The 19,465-nt window shown below is 48.7% G+C and overlaps 1 protein-coding gene across 5 annotated transcripts in view; it reads right to left on the bottom strand.

Moving 5' to 3' along the window:
• Positions 1–19,465, bottom strand: part of LOC139052213 (rap guanine nucleotide exchange factor 2-like) — a 784,545-nt gene that overhangs the window by 242,977 nt on the left and 522,103 nt on the right. For all 5 annotated transcript variants that reach the window (XM_070529294.1, XM_070529299.1, XM_070529298.1 and 2 more), the window contains one exon: positions 9,579–9,654. In XM_070529294.1, coding sequence (XP_070385395.1) covers positions 9,579–9,654 — 76 coding nt within the window. The remainder of the gene's footprint in view (positions 1–9,578; positions 9,655–19,465) is intronic.

Below are 19,465 nucleotides of genomic sequence, written 5' to 3'. Positions count from 1 at the left end.
CCATTTCCACCTCCGGCAAGTAGCCACATTAGCGCGAACCACCCCTGACGGCTGCCTCGCCACCTGTTCCCCACGAAATACAACAGGTGTAGTGAGGGGCAATAGGCGGCCGCCGCGTCATGCATGGGAATACATCCTGCCGAGTGAACTTCGCCATAGTTCGAGTTCGCGCTGTTCGGCCTTGAAAGTTGCTTGAAAGGCGTGACTAGGATGCACAGGGCAGTCGGATGACGATGTCTTCGCCGCTAATGGAGCGGGCTCCCGTTTCCGGTCAACGCGTGCACCTGTCATATTCGGTGACCACTATTTACCGGACCTTGAATGCATGCAGTCGACCACTCATTGGCGTTGACACAACACCGTGTGGCCCTCAACAAAAATAATACCATTCGCCTGGCTTTGTTTGTTTCTGATTGATTGATTGATTGATTGATTGATTGATTGATTGATTGATTGATTGATTGATTGATTGATTGATTGATTGATTGATTCCGCTTAGGTAGAGCGACGCACCTACTGGAGGGGCTCGCGCTCGCCTTCTTGACTAGAAAATGACCTTTCATTATTACCACCGTGTCGCGTTGTATTTCTCCCGAAGCTACACTGGCCTACCGTTGTCATATATAAAACTAGCATTGGCTCGGTTGTATCATTCGCACTATAAGTGCTTCAACGGCTGCCCTCACAAGGGTGGCTAGAGAACGCGACTAAAAACACGTTACAAGAGTAGTAAGTTCTTTCCTGCGCATACCCGCCGCGGTACGAGCTCCAAGTGCGATGCACACACAGCCCCGAGGTTGCGCAAAATGCTTTACACGGCCTCAACCCAACGAGTGTCAAGACGCTACAATTCCCTTTTTTCCCCATCCAGGAACGAGCTCACCAAAAACATACATACCTTAAACTTGTGGCTCGCGGTCTTCGATATCGGCTCTAACTTCCTTCCCTTCCTCGCCCTGGCCTCTTTTAAGTTGTCAGCTCCGGTACCAGACGCGCCTAACGTTGGCGATGTAGTCTTTTTTTTCTTCCCTTTTGGAACATTACCTTTATTTTGTTCTTAAATTGCATGCAGAGGTAATGTGCTAGTTGCATGTGATGCAGGTGCGTCTCCATTGTTGCTGTTGCTTTTTAAATTTGGCATGGAGCCACGAGGTTGGGATTGGTCGTAATATAGTCACGCCAACTCATGTCTTCTCCTTCCTCGTATTATTATTATTATTATTATTATTATTATTATTACGACCGGACATTAACGCACATATTTTACAGGCTCGCACGTGTTATCATCCGAGAACATTCTCCTGCTGGATTGGACCTTCATCCGGTTTTCAAGCCATCACCACTTCGCAGACGTCATCGCAGAAGGCCTTTGCAAAATCACACCAGCCTCTGGAAACCCTGGCAGAAACGCCTACTTAAACAGCCTGCAGCACGGGACGCTCTGCAGTCGGCGGCGATTCAACGACCGGACATTAACGCACATATTTTACAGGTACTGTGCTTGCCTTGTGAATCTAACTAAGGGTGTTGGCCGCCAACTGCAGAGTGTATCTTGTTGAGTGTTATTATGGACAATTGTATTGCTTGTAACAAACTACTACCCGATGATGGTCGTTTCATTACTTGTTCGGAGTGCGGGAACCCATATCATTTGGGTCAACATTGCTCAGGTGTAGCTCAAAATACTTTCGCAGCGAAGAGTCAAAGTAAACGTGAATCATGGGTGTGCAAAACGTGTCGCGCGGTAAAGCAACGAGGGGGGGCGGGCTCACAGTCTGCGAGTACGACTCTACCAGACGAAGACACTTCAGAAGCCACATTAATGTCAGAGCTGGCAGGTATTAAGCAAACTTTGACCTCTTTGCTGACGCTACATGGAAAAGTAGATTCTCTGCTCCTCCTCAAGGCAGAATTCACAAACTTGAGCATAACAATGAAAGACCTAGAAGAAACAGTCTCCTTTTTGTCTAAACAATACGACATGGTGTTAGCACAGCTTTCCGCCAGTAAAGAACGGGAAGCTGCGCGTGAAGCACAAATTACTGACATGAAAACGCAACTGGAAACGCAGGCGGAACAGCTGCAGCAGCTGCAGCAGCTGCAACAGGATCTAAATGAGAGCGAACAGTATGGCAGAAAAGTAAATATGGAAGTCGAAGAGCTACCTGTCAAACACGAGGAAAACCTAAAAGAAGTCTTATCGAACATAGCCAGCAAACTGGAGCTATCAGATTTCTGTAGCTCTGATATCGAGGCGGTGCATCGCTTACCAAACAAACATAAGGTGAACCCAACAGTTCTAGTACGTTTTTCTTCCGTGACCGCAAGGAATGCGTGGTTTGATGCGCGGGGCAAGCTAAGACGCTTGCATCAAATTGGAGAACTGCCGAGGCTTTTCATCAATGATAATCTGACAAGAATGAACCGAAATCTGTTTTGGCGAGCTAGAACTACAGCAAAAGAAAAGAACTACAAATTTGCATGGGTCAAGGGCGGAAGTATTTTCGTGAAGAAGAATGAAGATGCACCCTTGATTCGAATTAAGAGTCTAGCCGATATTCTTAAAATTTCATAAGCAACATGGCAACGAATTTTTCCTCTGTCTCAAATTTCAATGAGTTCAAAGATATATTTGCTACCAGCCGTGAACACGGTTTCACAGTAATTAGTATTAATATCAGAAGTCTACGAAAATATTGGGAGGAATTTAGACAGGTAGCGGAATCAGTCGCAGATGTAGTAGATGCATTTATAATAGTGGAAACAAATGTACCAGAGGACTGCACTAACATTTACAATTTAAGGGGTTACAAAGCCCATTTCATGTCACGACAGAAACGACGAGGAGGGGGCTTAGCAGTGTTTGTTAAGATAAGATATGACACTGTGGTTACAGACATTTCTTTAAACCACGCCGAAAGTTTGACAGTAAAAATTACGCTTACGAACACAGAATTATTGTTGATAGCTATTTATCGTCCACCTAATCACAGTGTCACACGGTTCTTGCGTGAACTTGAGGAAATTTTAGAAGGCCACAAAGCAGCAGATCAGATTTGTTTGGCGGGTGACCTAAACATTAATATATTGAACATCAGTTCGACTACTGTGTCGGATTACCTCTCCATCTTATCAACCTATGGCTTACAAGTGACTATAAATCAACCTACAAGAGAAGAACTTTTACAAAATAGACTAGTATCCTCCTGTCTAGACCATATAGCAATAAGAGCACCGAATTATTCTTTAGAGTCATCTATCATAAGGCAAAAGATAGCGGATCACTATTTTGTCGCATGTCGCCTTCAGACACTTTTACCCCTGCCCGGAAAGGACAAATCAGAAGAAAAACATGACAGTAATCAATTAAAAGTGCAGATTTTAAACAAGAGGACATTTGATCATTTGATCGCACAGTTTAACTAGGCGGAAATGATTAAGGATTGTAATTATGCTAAAGTTTATGAAAAATTTTGTGAGCAGCTGAAAAAATTTGAGCTTTCTAGTATGTACACAATAACTAAAAAACAAAGGAAAAGTTACCCCTGGTTCACAGCCGACATAATGAGAGCTATTTCCAACAGAGACTGGTTGTTGAAAAGGAGCAGGCGTGCGCCGAAAAATCAAGATTTGAAAACTGAATATAAGATTGCGAGGAATAGGGTCGTTGCCCTCTTGAGATCAGCAAAACGGCGGTATTTCGTAGACAGATTTAATCAAGCATACAAAAATTCTGCAAAAACTTGGGCTTTAATAAATACGCTCCGAGGCAGTAGTGCGGCACCTGCGAATTTCTTGGAATCTTTTTCAGAGAAGCCAGATGTAGTTGTAGATAATTTCAATAATTTTTTCACGCGTTTTTCTAACACTGCGCAGTCGCAGAGACACACTTGCTCACTCAAACATACTGTTCAAGCATCTGCTTTTTTGCCCACGTTGTCGAAGGACGATCTGAGGCGAATAATTTTTAGTTTCCGACCTAATAAACAACCGGGCATAGATGGGTTGGCTGTGGCCACACTAAGAAGAAATTTTGATACATTAGCAGACATAGTGCTTTTTATGATTAATGGTTTTATAAGCACCGCATCAATTCCGGAGACCTTAAAAACGGCGATTGTTAAGCCACTGTATAAAGCAGGAAAAAAAGATGAAGTTGAAAACTATAGACCTATTTCTGTTTTGCCTATACTCTCTCAAATACTGGAAAAGTTTCTGTTTGATTGCATGACTTCCTTCTTAAAGAAATTTTCAATCCTAACACCAAGACAGTTTGGATTTGTTGCTGAGCGAGGTACTATTACACTGTTAGAAGAGTTCACAGATGAATTATATTCTGCTCTAGATAAGAACCTGTATAGTTGTGCCTTGTTTTTAGATTTAGCAAAAGCGTTCGAAACTGTAAATCACGATATTTTATTGGAAAAGTTGTTTCGTTTGGGTTTCAGGGGACCCTTTTTTGATATTATTTGCAATTATTTACAGGATAGATCACAGGTGGTCATGGGCAGTAAAGAAATTTTTAGCGTTAGAAAATATATTACAGCTGGTGTTCCACAGGGATCCGTCTTGTCCCCTCTTTTATTCAATTTATTTATGAACGACTTTCCCACGATAATTACAAAGGCCACTGTGTATCAATATGCAGATGATACAGTTCTACTCACTCGTCATATGCATTATGAAGAAGCAATTAGCGCCCTACAAAATGCAGTCCATAAGGCTATGCAATGGTTTGAAGAAAACTGTGTTTATATCAATGCTAAGAAAAGCAAAATCATGTGCTTTCGCAGTCCATTAAAAACTCAAAAAATGAACTTGCCAATATTTCTGCATAATGAACATTGTATTTCATGTAAATGTACTGCTATAGAATATGTGGAGACATTCAAATACCTGGGTATAACGTTCAACAGCGGCATGTCTTGGCAACATCACATGGCGTTTTTGTGTGGGAAATTACGTAGTGTTGCATATTTACTTTTCAACATAAAGGGTTTAGTACCTCTACCAGTCAAGAAAATGATAGTGCATGCACTTGCGTACAGTGTGCTGAGGTATGGGATAACGATCTTCGCCTTTTGTACAGAACACTGGAAAAATCGGATTGATAAACTACTAAAAAATATATTAAGAAATGTGGCTTATGGTAGTAAACTTAACGACAATAATATTTTTGAGGAATTAGGATTTTGCACATTGGAGGGTTTATTTACCAGAACTGTTATTATGCGGCATAATTGGAGCGATGAATTCAAAGAGGCATACGATACACCTCGTTTGTTAAGAAATAAAAAACGTTTTAAGGTACCCTATTCCACTACTAAGTATGGTGAAGCGAGAAGAAGTGTATATATCCCAAAAATATTTAACGATTTGTCCGATGAATTCTTCTTGGCAACTTCGAAAAAACAGTTGAGGAAATTATTGATGAAACGGTGAAATTTACTCCTGATCTTTACTTCAGTTGTTGATGTGTTTCTCTTTTATGTCATTGTCTGTTAACGGGTAATACTACGAAACATTCTTCTCAAAGTAGAAAAAAAACGTGTTATTATGTATATGTCTACCTTTTCACTTTTTATGTAAATATGTAACCACATCGCTTACCGACTCTGCCGGGCCTAGTCGCACAAGTCCTCGTAGACTTAGACAGGCCCGTTTCTTTGTATTGTGTTTGGATGTGTGTCAATAAAATATTATTATTATTATTATTATTATTATTATTATTATTATTATTATTATTATTTCTTTTTGTTGTTGCCACTGCTGGTGCGCAGTTTCGCAATCGCCGCTCTATTATCTCGCCAACCAATGGCGCACGCATCCCGGGCCTCTCTATTTACAGGAAGCTGAACGCAGGCGCACACAATAGGCCGTCGGCGGCACCGGATTTCACGCTCGGTCGGCCGTCTTCGTGGCGTCGCACGAGACACCGCGCGCGCACACCTCGGATGCCGTGCCGAACTGAAGATGTCGTTCGTGGCAATAACGCGCGGCGCCGCACAGAGGAGGAGGTTTTGCTTGGCCAGTTCGAAGGACAATGGGGGTGCATTAGGTCCGATCGCTTCCACCACGCCTACTCGCCGCGTGTTTGGCTCCGCGAGGTGGAGCCGCAGGCGGTGGTGGGTGGCACAGTGGAGTAACCGACTGTGTGTCCCACATACAGCATCCGCCAACGGTCGTCCCGTACACTTGAGACCAACCACGTTCTTCAAACGACTTTGTAGTGCCCGGTGCCCGTAACCGGCCGTGAAGAAATCAAATACTGATGACGGCTTGGGGAGACCTATGCGCGCCCCCCGCCACCTCCCTACGCATACACACACGCACACAGAGCAAATGTCGGTACGCACACACCACTTCCGTTTCGAGCTTCGAGTACACCACATACGAAAAGGCCACGTAAGTCATGCTAAGCGTGCAGGGGCCACCGCACGCGGGCCGCCGCTGGGAGCGCAGCGATCGCTATCGCAGGCTCTGCGTCGCACATACTCTGCAGGCGGTGGACTTGCGCGTTTCGTTACGATCGAACACCCGTCGTAGTCCATTCAAAGCTCCACGACGCGTTCTAGCAGTTTCGCGTAAAAAAAAAAAAAGGAACGCGAATAATAATAAACACTTGGACATTTCCCGATAACACTAATTGAAAGCGGGAATCGTCTGGCTGTGAATGTCCTTCACAGACCCTCGAAAATGCGAAACAATGCAATCTGACACGCTACGCGCAGAACAACAACAAAGCTCTAAAGTCCCCGAGTGGTCGATCCTTGACTTCGTTCAGACAAGCAGCAGGAGCGCGATCGCATTAGCTTCACACACAGCGGACACAAATACGCAAGCCCACACAGATAAGAGGCGCGCGTCAAGGACGGCGTTCGCAGAGCGGGCTATATAGGGGGACAATCGCGGGCCATTTCATCCTTCCGGCGTAAATATGCGACGACAGGAAAAAACAAAAACAAAAACACGCGCGGCTAGTTTAAAAGCGCGCACGCACAAAATAACCGGGCAAAAAAAGACTAATAACATTTGCGACTACGTCTTGTGCATATGGCCCCCGCAGGCCTGCTTATTTTTTATTAACATGTTTAGCCTTTCGGAGCAGTCAACGACGAAAGCGAGTCGCGAGAAGCTGCACGCGGCAGACTAACGCATACGTGTCCGACTCAGGCGGGTGAGGGAAGCTCCTTTTTAGATTTCCTGTAACAAGTTGCCACGTGGAAGAGCAATTCTTTTTACGCAAACAGGCTGTTCGAATGCGCTGCAAAATTACACGGATTGTTTTCGCTATGCCTTCCGATGGCGTTATAGCCTCGATGACTGCACGATATGCGCGCTACGCCATGGCAAACTGAAGAAGATAATGAGAGTGAATGTCTTTATAAAAGAGCTCATTCAACACAACGAAGATATCTATAGAAAGCATCGTTTTCTTGAGCGCTGCGGACGTGACGGCTTGGCCTAATTCGCTGACAATCGAGGGTCACGGTCACCCAGTGTCGCTGCTTGTCATGCGGAGCAGGAAGTAGGAAGGGGTCAAGAAAGTTGGCAACCAAGTACGGGGTAGTTGAAAGTGTAAGTAAACAACCGGGAGCCATCAGAAAACGAGAGAAACAGAGACAGTAAATTTGATGCAAAGGCTAGAAACCAGAAAGACCGTAGAGATTTACGAGAATGGCAAGAAAGAAATTAGAAGGGGGAAAATCTGTACGAAAACACAATTAAAGGGCAGTGCCTTGATGTTTGAGGCTCGAGCGCGGATTGCCTAAGGACAAAAACAAACCGGAGCAAGTGTTCGCAACAGCATGTGGCATTTGTTTGCTGCAGCAAAAATACGGAGACAACTCGGCACATCCTAATGAAATGCGAATGTATCCACCCAGCGAGACCCGTAGGTAACGTACGCCTTCAAGAAGCGCTAGGATTTAAAGTGAATGAAAGCATTACCGATCAGCAGCGAGATAGCACGAGGCGTTCAGAGTATTGGTAGAAAAAACATCAGGGAAGAGATTGATAGGACCGGATCCGTTACCCGCATAGGTGACGGTACAAAGTAGATATAGAAGTTTTAAGGAATTTCTCACCGCCCCGTTTCAAAGGGAATATCAATCAGTCATCATCAGTAGCAACGAAAAACCCGTTGCGACAAGGCACTCGACATTCACAAATAAAACAGACAGATCATTCACTTTCCAAGCATAGCAACCCGCTGGCATGATAGTAGTTTTCTGTTGGATATTCTAACTACTGGCCTGTTCACTATACAGAAAAGTTCCGCCGACAGGGCACGGGCTGTTTGCACAAGCTTTAGCAACCACATTCCTAGCAAAAATGTGCAAGTAAACTGATTCTTAACACTATGGACCACCTCATTTGCCCTTACCTACGTTTAACGTTCTTTCGTCGGAGGCGGGCCTCTTGCGAAAGTTGCTTACGGTCCTTGTAACAATAAGACATCGTTGCCGGAATACAGGCGGAGGTCAAAGCGACCATGACAACTATCCCTAGTTGCATTTCATATATATATATATATATATATATATATATATATATATATATATATATATATATATATATATTCCCCATGGTTTTGTCACGGCCAGACTAGGTTGTTACGACATTCGCGAACCCAAGCTTTTCTGCAACCTGATGCAAGGTAACAAGTACCACTGGCGCTGAGGATCCAAAAACGGCAATAAGAAATCGGCCTTCGGCGCATCTAGTATTACCACTTTGCCTGTATGTTGCTTGTCTATAGCCGCGCAACAAACGTGTTTCTACCTCAGCATCCTTCAGAACCCCATCAAGCGCCCGAAAGTAACAAAGCCGCCCTTCTTGCCGAGGGCTATTTCTCCGGTAAATTACTAGCGAACTCCTGTTACGAAACTTCGGAACAAATGAGATCGGTGCCTGGCGAGGCGTCCGCCAACTGGGGGAACTGCTAAGCAACGTGGGCGCCAGCGCATCAAGGCACCTGCGCCACGTCACGGTGACGTAACGTGAGTCACGCGCTGGGCGTGTAGACGCACGGCGCACAGAAACTGTGGCCTTGGTAACCGCGTGCCGCGCGTAGTGCAGCTTTTGGGCCGCTGCTTCTTCGAGGGGGGCGAGGAGGCTTGAGATGACGCCATCGCCCTTCGACTCCAGCTTCCTCCCGCGCGGCGATGCGGGCCAGAGACCCTTAACCGGCCCATTCACAAATTCTGCAAGGCACGAAGTGTCCGAATGCAAACAAGAAAAAAAAAAGGGGGGGGGGGCAATATGGGCGGCAAGCAAGAGTAACTTCCAGATTGCCCCACATAACAGAGTCCCTTTGAAGAAGGTCAGACGCTTGATCGACCACAGGGAACCCCAGAGTAAGGGCACTTTGGGAGCAGCACATTGGCGCACGCGGGACATCCAATGCGCAAAGACTCCTTAGCATGGCGCTGCGAAGTACTTGCGCATTTTCAGTGCGGCACGGGACAGTGACTTACGAGGGACAGGGCAGGGGACGCATACGACGATGCGCCGCCTGCGTGTATGGTCACGACGAGCGAACGATGCAGGCAAGAAATTAGGCTGCGAGTACTCACCACGACCATCTCGGAGGGCTCCAGGATTAGGCATTCGTTGACGCGGCGGCCCGCGCCTACGGACCGCTTGCCGAAGCTGCAAAAACGCAAGAAGAGCGTCGGTTAACATTCGAGCATTTGCCAAATCACACGTGCACAAAAAACGCGCACGCGCTGTTTTCTTTGTGTGTGTGCGTGTGTGTGTGTGTGTGTGTGTGTGTGTGTGTGTGTGTGTGTGTGTGTGTGTGTGTGTGTGTGTGTGTGTGTGTGTGTGTGTGTGTGTGTGTGTGTGTGTGTGTGTGTGTTCTGCAGTAACATGTAGGCGCGGCCGCATGAGGCATGCGGCTGTGGGTTCTAGGTGTGGGTTCTAGGCGTATTGCATATAGTACAACTAACGAAGTCCACATCACTTCAGAATCATTCGCTAGGCAGTTAGGTTTACGTTTGCGCGAAGAGGATAACGCGTAGTACACGGTTTCCCTGTATTGGCTGAAAGCTTACCAGTGCTCTAAACTAACGTGCAGAGGATTCTTGGCATTCACATCAGACTTTCACCCTTGTCGTGGTGCCAGTGCGAGAGGCCCTCAATCACTACCGTGGGGAACATAAGCAAAGGCAGGCTAAATTTACCTACATCAAACAAAAGTACGATATATCTTGTTTACGCCGTGCGACCGTGCGTAGTATGCAAATTGATTATCATTTTACATCGCTATCGAAACAAGCTCGACGCTTAGAGGCCATATAGAAAACAACTGTTATCCTTATACGAGGCATATTGGCGAGGGTCAGCTTGCAATACATTAGCTCAGCTTTTGTACACTACACATCACCGTAAACAGTACCACTTCAGCAGAAACTGAAGTCGAAACGAAAAACTCGGAAGTGTCTATAAATACAAAAATTTTGCACTCATTCGCTTTCCGCAATATAGGTGATGACCTCTATCATCAGCAACGTTGACATTCAGGCAAGTTAGTATTGATTTATTATGAATTAAGGGTAGCGCGACAGACAAGGACAAAGAAAGAATTGACATCATAAGCGCTTGTACAGTGTTGTGCGATTGAAACGCGATAATAAAACCGCATTAACGACGGCACATTACGCGCCACCGGAGACCGATGGGTGAACGCTGGGGAGACCAAATGCAGTCATAATGTGTCACAAAGGCTCGCACTTTCATGGTTGCCACTATGCATCAGCTCGGTGCCGCCAGCACCCTCCGGTGTCTAAAAAAAAAAAAGCGCACGCAGCCATGCGGTCCGAGTATCGCGTTCCAATCGCTGAGCAGCGTCTTCGTCTCGGTATTTCTCGTTAGCCTGAACTCAGTCTGAACTGATTTCCGCATCCATGATAAGCAACCCTCTTTTCATTTTCGAAGCCTGTTTGTTCAAGCAAACGACAAACAGAAGGAAGACCGGAGTTTCTGTCGCCATGGTGCGAGAACACAACCAACCTGTTTTTCTTTTTTTTTTCAAAAACTACGTAAGTCACTATGTAGCACCCCAAATATTTATTGACCGCTGCTTCGATTTCCTACGCTACAAATGACTCGCGAACTCCCGTATACCTCCTCTATCGCCTAGTCACGTCCGAAAACACGGTCGTGCAATGCTGCGCATCTTCTTGACCCAACCGATGACCGTCCGAAATTACAGCGTGTGCGGCGGCGAGGTAGCAGGCCAATGCTCCTCGGACCGTGAGATGCATCAATTGTCACGGTGTCATTCCGACATCCAGGGTGCGTCAACCCTGCCCTCCTCGATGCTCTAGCGCTTCACCCGCGTTCCCGGAGCCAGAACACTAATTCTCGCCCAGCACACAGCCCGAGACGTATCCCGAGCAAACGCTGGGCCCTTATAGCCGTGCTGCCGATGGGCTGAGACGCATCGCTGCCGCCGCCAGCTGAAGTCCGTGTGCGCACACATATATTTAAGGCGGATCGGCAAAACGGCAGAGGAGGACCAGCACACACACACACACAACAGGCGTCATATCCGCGCCGCGAGTCGACGGCGCGGAGGAGAGGGGAACGTGGAAAGAGAGAGAGGCCGCGATGCTTCATCTCCTTGGTGGGAAAAGTGCCCGCCGCGCGCGCCATAGCTCGCTGCCGGGGCGGCGGCCAAGAGACCTTGGCGCTCTAGCGCGACGACAACGACACGGCGCGAGCGGGCATCCCAAGGAGAAGGCCAGTGACAGCGCTGCCACGGCGCGCGCGTCAAGACGAACGACATTGGCGGCGTCGCCGGCTGCGCCAGACGGGTGTGTGCCAGCGCCGGACGGCTGCAGCTGCTCGGCACGACGAGAGAGAGAAAAGCAGCGATGCCAGCGCGCTGGGGGAAGTTCAGAACTCAAAGACTATACGGTTAGCAATAAATGAGCCTCCTCGACAGTTCCACCGGTAAGCGTCGCTGGAGCGCGGGGGCTCGTCGCTGCAGCAACGCCGTGACTTGCGCGCGCTGAATGCCGCGGCCCCCTTTCGTCGAGAGTGCGCCTTTCACTAAGGGTTGTGCGAGCAACGCTCAGCGCTGTTCATAGTCTAGGTATAATGCAGGCTCAGGAAGAGAAAAAGCTAGATTTGCTTCGTAAGATAATTTTTTTTAATAAACTTTACGGAGGAGGGGATCCTGTCATGTGCACACAAGTTTGGCGTTGGAGAAGACAAAACCAAATTACCTTTACGGAAGATACGGAATATATTGCCAGGGACATTTGCGTACCTTGCGTTACATATGCGTACCTTGCGTACCTTGCGTACCTTGCGTTACCTTGCGTTACCTTGCGCAAGGTACCTTGCGGTACCTTGCGTTACAAGAGGTTTCACGTCGTCACGACATTCGTCACCACATAACCTGCGACGCAGGGCCGTCAAAAACGCAGCCAGAATTGACGTAAGACCGCGGCGCACCCCATATTTCATCGTGGGTGCTTCTTCAATACGCGTTTCTTGTTTTACTCTGCGCTCCGGTATCACGAAATAGGAAGCGCATAAAACAAGTTGCGTCAAGACGGAGCGGAGTAAGGCGAGAGTGAAGGAAAGCGGAGACGCTGCCTTAACGGCGATATACGACGAAACAGTGCTTGGTCTCGACGGAGCCGCGGCTGCATCAGTGAACGAAACGCGCGCCTACAGCTCGCAGCACCTCCGCGCGTCAAGTGGGTCGCGCGCCAACACCCCCGCTACCCGTTTCGCCTTCGTTAACGGGGTTGGCGAGACGGACGGGGAACCCTAGAACGCGATTTGTGGAACCAGTGACGCAACGCCCCCGCCATCAGTTGCGTCACAATGGCGGCAGCAGTGCTCGCGGGTTCGCAGACGGCGTTGCAGCGCCGAAAGGTCGTGCGCCTATATGCTGGAAGCGCCAAAACGCGCACCACGACACTGCACACGAGTCTGCAGGAGCTGCCGCCCTTGCAGCGACACGTTTACTTGTACACGGCAGCAGTAAGCAACTGAATACTTCCACCACCCGCCCGTCCCACATCGGTCATCCAAGCTCGAGGTTCACCGTCTGTTCGCTCACGCAAAAGAAAGGGAAAAAAAGAGGGGGGGAGGAAACAAAGAAGAGTCGGGCATCCCGCCCCGAGAGAGGCACGCGCTTTTCTCGTCGCCCAAGCTATGTGGGGCGGGCGCCTTCTCTCCCTGCTTCGAGCGCTTTATTTCTCAGTCTACCCGTTTTGCACGATGACAACACTGCGGTGGCAACACGGTGAAAAAGGGCGACCGTGCGCACCCCCATATAGCCAAGAATATATACCGTGCTGCACAACCCACACCAACCCATAACGGGAACATTACGGGGCGAACCACGTCTACGCAATAAATTTAGCGGTTTTAAAACACACACACACACACACACACACACACACACACACACACACACACACACACACACACACACACACACACACACACACACACACACACACACGCGCGTGCGCGCGCGCGCTCGAATTCCGCCCAAAGCGCGAAGCAGTGACAGAGAGCGCATTTATTACGAGCAGTAACACTCGGGTGTTCAGTGCAGTGCAGGTTTCAGAAAGCGTTAAAGAGACACTAAACAACAACACTGAATCAGTTTATACACTTGGAAAGTACTCCTTCGAAACACTATTTTCATTCACTCATTTGGCGTGGTTGGTTACTATCGAAGAAAACCAATCAAACAGACCCTTTTCTTTATTTCGCGCCGAAACCTAGCGCGAGACTCGAGAGAGGTTGGACTCAGCACTGGGGGAGGGCAAGCGAGATAGACAGAAGGAATGAGGGTTAATAGTAGAGTACGCAGAGTGCAGCCCTGGGGCGCGGTGGGAGGTCGTTGTTCGAAACTCGCGTTCAGTTTTGCGTTCAGTTTCGCCTCACGCGAATGGCGTAGGCGGCGCCGAGTCATCTGTGCCGCAGTTTCGAAACAGCTATATGCGCCAAGCGAGAACAGTTTCAATAACGAAACTCTGTTCGACCGTTGAAATGCGCGCACGTGGGTATAAATTTATCTCTAACATTACGTGAGAGTGCTCAGCTTCAGCCTTTCCTCGAGTCTGCGCGTAATTATGCGCCGGCGCTCACTTGAGTTGCCGTCCCGCGGACTGCTCAGGAGTGCCCGAGACACGGCTTTCAACCGATGAGCGTTGGCACAAAACAACTGAGCAGAAACTAACGACGATGATTGCCGATGTAAGCGAACAGTCGATCTCTTTCTAGAGAGCTATTTGCTTTATGAAAGAAATGATGCGCTCGAAGGCGTGTCATTTCATTGTTGCAGTGAGAATATTTGGGCAGCATTTCGTAAAGAACCGAACCCAGCCCATCTGAAGCGGTAGTATGGGTGGCGATACATATACGCATAAGCCGATTGGTCATGTGCGTGTTGTCTCCAGGGGCGCGCGAATGCCGGCGTGGATTGCGACTCTCACGCTGCCGGAGCCCTCTCCAACAGCAGCCGCCGCAAGGGGAGAGGGCGGAGGGAGAACAGCAGGGCTGTCCTTCCCGAGCGCTCCACCACAGTATCTCAACCTTCAGACGCCCCAAACATGGAGGAAGGCAAATGACAGGAAGGGGCATACCGCAACGCGATTGAAGCCAACTTGGTGGCCCCACACGTGATCACACGTCAACGTTCGCGGTTGGTTTTAGTGTTCCCGCTCTGCAGACAGAGCCACGGCAGGGCAGCACCGAATAAAATATTCAGTGCCATTCCACTGCGCATCACCAGCGAAGCTGTTTAGCGCACGACACATAGGTGACCCAGAATATTGAACAAAGGTACGAACATGTTTATTGTCCTAATCTGTGGTCATCGTGGCGATATAGGTACGCACATGTATTCGCCTATCAACTCTCTTATTAATGCGTCTGTCACTTAAGACAATGAATGGCCCACACCCCCTTAAGCAATGGCTCATACCGCCCCGAAAACGCGGCCTCTCCCTTGCAACGACACAACTGAAATTCTACGCTGGAATGATGTGCGGCAACGGAGCCAGCTGTGACGACGACTACGACGACGAACGCGGGAGCATGCAGTGGCACTAGCGCGTTTGCGCGGTTGGCACCAATAATTTGTTTAATTATCAGTCCTTTTTGAAAAAAAGTACAAAACATTCTTTCAAAAAAACATTTATTCTTACCCTTGTGCTTGGGCCTACCTAGCTCTTTGGGTCCCACGTGTGACAAAAGTAGTTCAAGGGCGCGTTACAGGTCCCCGATCCCACAGGGGTATGTGCCCTTGAGCTTGGACCCTTTCTGCACTATCACCCGGATCGGCCCACATATATGATGATCTGGTTTTTGCCAACATCTCGGTCACATTTTTTTTTCTTCTAATAGACAGCTTCACCGTAAAAAATTACACTGGCATAGCTACTGGGAACCAATCCGTCTCAGCAAATTTCGATTCTTGCTCCATGATCTCGACGCAGGAAGTCACGTGTTGTGCCACCGCTGAGGAGTCACGGAGCATCGCTTGCTAAAGCTGGCTGCGTGACGTAATGCTCCCTAAGGACGTGCTATACTAATGCGGGGTAGCAAACCAGGCCGCTACCCTGCACTGGCGGAGCGAAAATGGGGGGAAAAAGGGGGTGCACCTGGTGACAGCAACCTCGCGTCGATCCCATTTGGACCGTACATGACGGACCGAAGCCACGCAAGACCTCGCACACGTCGTCCCAGGTTCGCATACGAGCAGGACGATATCGTCCGTTTCGCTCAGTACGTACTTGAGAGTCTTCCAAGCCTCGAAGCTGCAAACCTGTAAAATGATGACTTGGCGCTATGCTAACTGCCAGTTAAACGCGCTGGCTGCAGAGAGACCGCGGAATCACGGCCGCAAAAGCCTCCCTCGCGCAATGCGGGGCGAAACCAATGCGGGGCACATTTCAGAGATGAATATCCCAAAACCGCGATATAGCTCAGCATTTTACTCAACGGGCGCGCCTCGAGTGCTGAGCGCTTTCAATTTAGCAATTCTAAATTACGAGATCCAAGAAACTAACTGATCTATTTAGTTATTTATACAACGGGTCACAGTGCAGTCAATGGCTATAGGGCCTCCTCATCTGTTCTACGTTGTAAATATATTATATCGGGTAATAAAATTTCGTCTTATTTCAAAACAATTGACTAGTAAAATATTGATTTGTTAAGTGGGTAATGGAACAACGCGGTGTGTCGAGCAAGTCTCATCAACAACGAGCAAGAGCATGCAGTCTGCCACAGGCGATTTCTGAAACATGTGCGCAACCTTAAAGAACAATAAAGAACACCCTGTATATAATACGTAGGAACACCAGAACTTTAATCGCGCAAATTGCATGCCCTCGGCGGCATGGGCTGAGCGCATGCCGCTGAGCTCAGCGGCCGTGCTGCACTCAATATTGCGCAACTCGATTAGCGCAAGCACCGGCGAAAATCAGCCCTGTGAATGCATACGTTTTTGCTGAATAAATAAATAAATAAATAGGATTAAAAAGAATTCGTCAGTGAGCCATGCAAACAATTCCAAAAGATTCTTTAACAATCACAATCACGCCAGTGAGGCTCGCTCAGTGATCTGAATAAAAAAGAAGAAGAATAAATACTGTCCCGCCAGCGGTAAAAAAAATGTTTTGCCGAGGTTTTCTGAGCTAATTCACCGGTTTAATAATACAGTACGTCACGTTGCCAGTTCTGTAAAGGCATTATAAGCAAGTACAAAATCAAGTGCTGCGCTTTCGTCTGCAAGGCAACCCCCAACTCCTACACGTTCCGTGACGAGACTGCGCTCTATTAAAAATTTATTTCTTCATCTTGCTCTACTGATAACACTACCACTACCGGCCGTTGGCGTACATGTGCATATGCCTCAAACGCCATGGCGGGGCAAGCAGCGCGGTTTATTACGGACAAGGTACACGCTGAGAAATGTTGCATCCTTACTAAGCACCGAGTACGGGTTTAGGAAGGCGCAACTAGCCAAACCGCGTCAACTTCGCGAAGTCACGACAGAGTTGGCAAACCTGAAAAGCTGACACCAAATGTTCGGCGCGCAAGCAACTGCTCCGCATACACACGAAGCTAGGACGACAGAGGGGTGGCGGCGGAGTAGATGCACTGTTGGCTTGTTCTCACTTCGCCAACGAAAAGTAAAAAAAAAGAAGAAAAAAGAAAAGAATAGGCCACATGGCCGACGGAAAAAAACTAAGTGTGGTCGCTCGGCAACAGCTTTACTTGGCTCGCACAAAGAAGAGATGTAGAGCATAATAAGACAAAGAGCTCAACGCAAAGCAACAAAATCGACAGAAACGTGAGAATGAAGTTTTCGAGCGCGATTCAGATGGAGAGAGAGAGAAAATGACGGGAATGGGCGAAAAAGCCGGAAATGAAGACTGCGCGGGCCGTGCCTGCGTGTGGGCGAGGAGAGAGCGCGCTAGCAACGGCGCCAGTGCGCAATTTTTACGACGGACCGTTAATTGCGTGCCGAGACCTGCGTTGCGCCGCTGCAGAGCCGTTGCCCGGGCTGCCACCATGGGCTGCATGCACGAGCACGGTGATGCCGAGGCCCGGTATAGCAGCGGGAAAATGATCTGGCCTTAATACGCTATACCCAGTACGAAAAAAAAGAAGTATAATGTCGAACAAAAAGGAATGTCTTCTATACCAGGACGCCCCTTACGACTCTGTATACAGCGCACGCGCCGACGTAGGGACTGCAGAAATGGCTTGGAAACTGAGGCGGCTTGGGTGATAGCAGCGATAGTGCCTTACACGCAGCGAATTCTGTCACCTCATTGTGGGACGGCGCATACACTGAAGGACTTCACCGGAGCCCGCCGTTGCCCATAAGTCAGAAAACTCAGTGCCCATTTTTCTTTAACTTATTCCTTTTTTTTTGCGCCTCTCTCTCTCTCTCTCTCTCCCCAATTCCCTTCTCCATGCAGAGTAGCATGTCAGCGACGTCTGAACGCCGGCTAAAATCTCTGCCTTTCATAAAGGGTTCTCTTTCACTCTAGTTTAAAACCGAAAAAAAGGTACGTAGAATTTTTTTCCCCCGCAATTCGGTTACAACGGTCAGCTCCTCCATAGCGCGGTACGTACATGCCTACTGTTATTGTGCGATCTTTCGTATCGCAAAGCTGTTGACCACCCTATGCACTTGTCCCGTCCGTTTGCTCGGAACAGACGCAAACGCTTACTTATACTGTACATCGAGGTACGCTGCCATAACTACTGTATCCTTTATCAAACCGTGGGATTCTGGGCCTATGACGCAAATAGCTAAGATTGCGGAACAGGCGTAGCCTCTCGGTTCTCTGCGTTCTCTTCAGCACACTATGGAGCCAGAGGGCAAACACATGAAAAGCATATGTTCAGCGTACAACGCAAGAGTGGTTCGTCCGGAACGGTCCAAATGGAGAAGCAAACATCAAATTTGGCGAGTACTAATATTCACTCCGGAAACAAACAGCGACGAGAGAGAGAAAGCATACACGTAGACGACGGAAACATAACCATCACTGAGGCATTCGATTCATGCAGAGAGTCGTAAATATAAGTTAGCGGCTGTAACAGCTGGATATCATAGACGGGCAAAGCTCTTAGCTGCAGGCGGATACGACGAACAAAGCACACAATAAAATCTCTCATTTCTTGGACGCACAGACAATGCATGCACACAAAACACTCGCCGATCCGCGCATTTACGAGGCTCGATCCTTTTCAGGAACACATTAATCGGAGAGATCCAGGAATGCTTGCACGAGACACAACCAATATGCCAAAACACGGCGCTCCGGCAGTTGCGAGCCGGCGAGCGGTTCCTGGATTGGCAAATTTTTTAGCGCTCTCCCGAAGGAACGGCACGCGCGTCCAAGGAATGAAACGAAACAGAACAAGAACAGACGGGGCCACGCTTCCCTGACACGCGAACAATTTAGTTAGGCACGGACCGCAGACGAACGGCGTAGACTGGACACAGCTCAAGGAACACCTTCGATTCCCCGCGTTCGCATTTTCCGTATAGCGAAGACTGCGAGGGTGGAGACAATAGCGTGGCGGAGACAATAGCGCGTACACTTATTGGGCATCCCGCGCGCGCGCACGTCTAACGGGTTCGGCGGCCACTGTCCGCATATACATGGCTGCAGAAGGAGGCGTGTGCATAGCCGCGGGCAATCCGGGCGCACGCGGAAAGTCTACAGGCAACCGCTCGCACGCACCGAGCTCCCGGACAGCGAGGAACGGTCGTTATCCGCGGGCCGCGGGGTGGGGGGGAGCGCAGCTTCCCACGGACGAGATGGGCGCGTCCGCGCGAGCGCCCTTGCACACGCGGGCCCCACGTCGCGCAGCGGCACAGTTCCGCGCGGTGCGGTTGCGCGCAGCGCCGCCAGCTGCCCGAGCATTGGGAGAAGAGGAGCCGCATACAACGCGC

This window comes from Dermacentor albipictus, unplaced genomic scaffold, assembly GCF_038994185.2.
Source record: "Dermacentor albipictus isolate Rhodes 1998 colony unplaced genomic scaffold, USDA_Dalb.pri_finalv2 scaffold_20, whole genome shotgun sequence".
NCBI lineage: Eukaryota > Metazoa > Arthropoda > Arachnida > Ixodida > Ixodidae > Dermacentor > Dermacentor albipictus.
The sequence above is the reverse complement of the archived record's forward strand: the minus strand, read 5'-3'. Positions and strand labels throughout refer to the sequence as shown.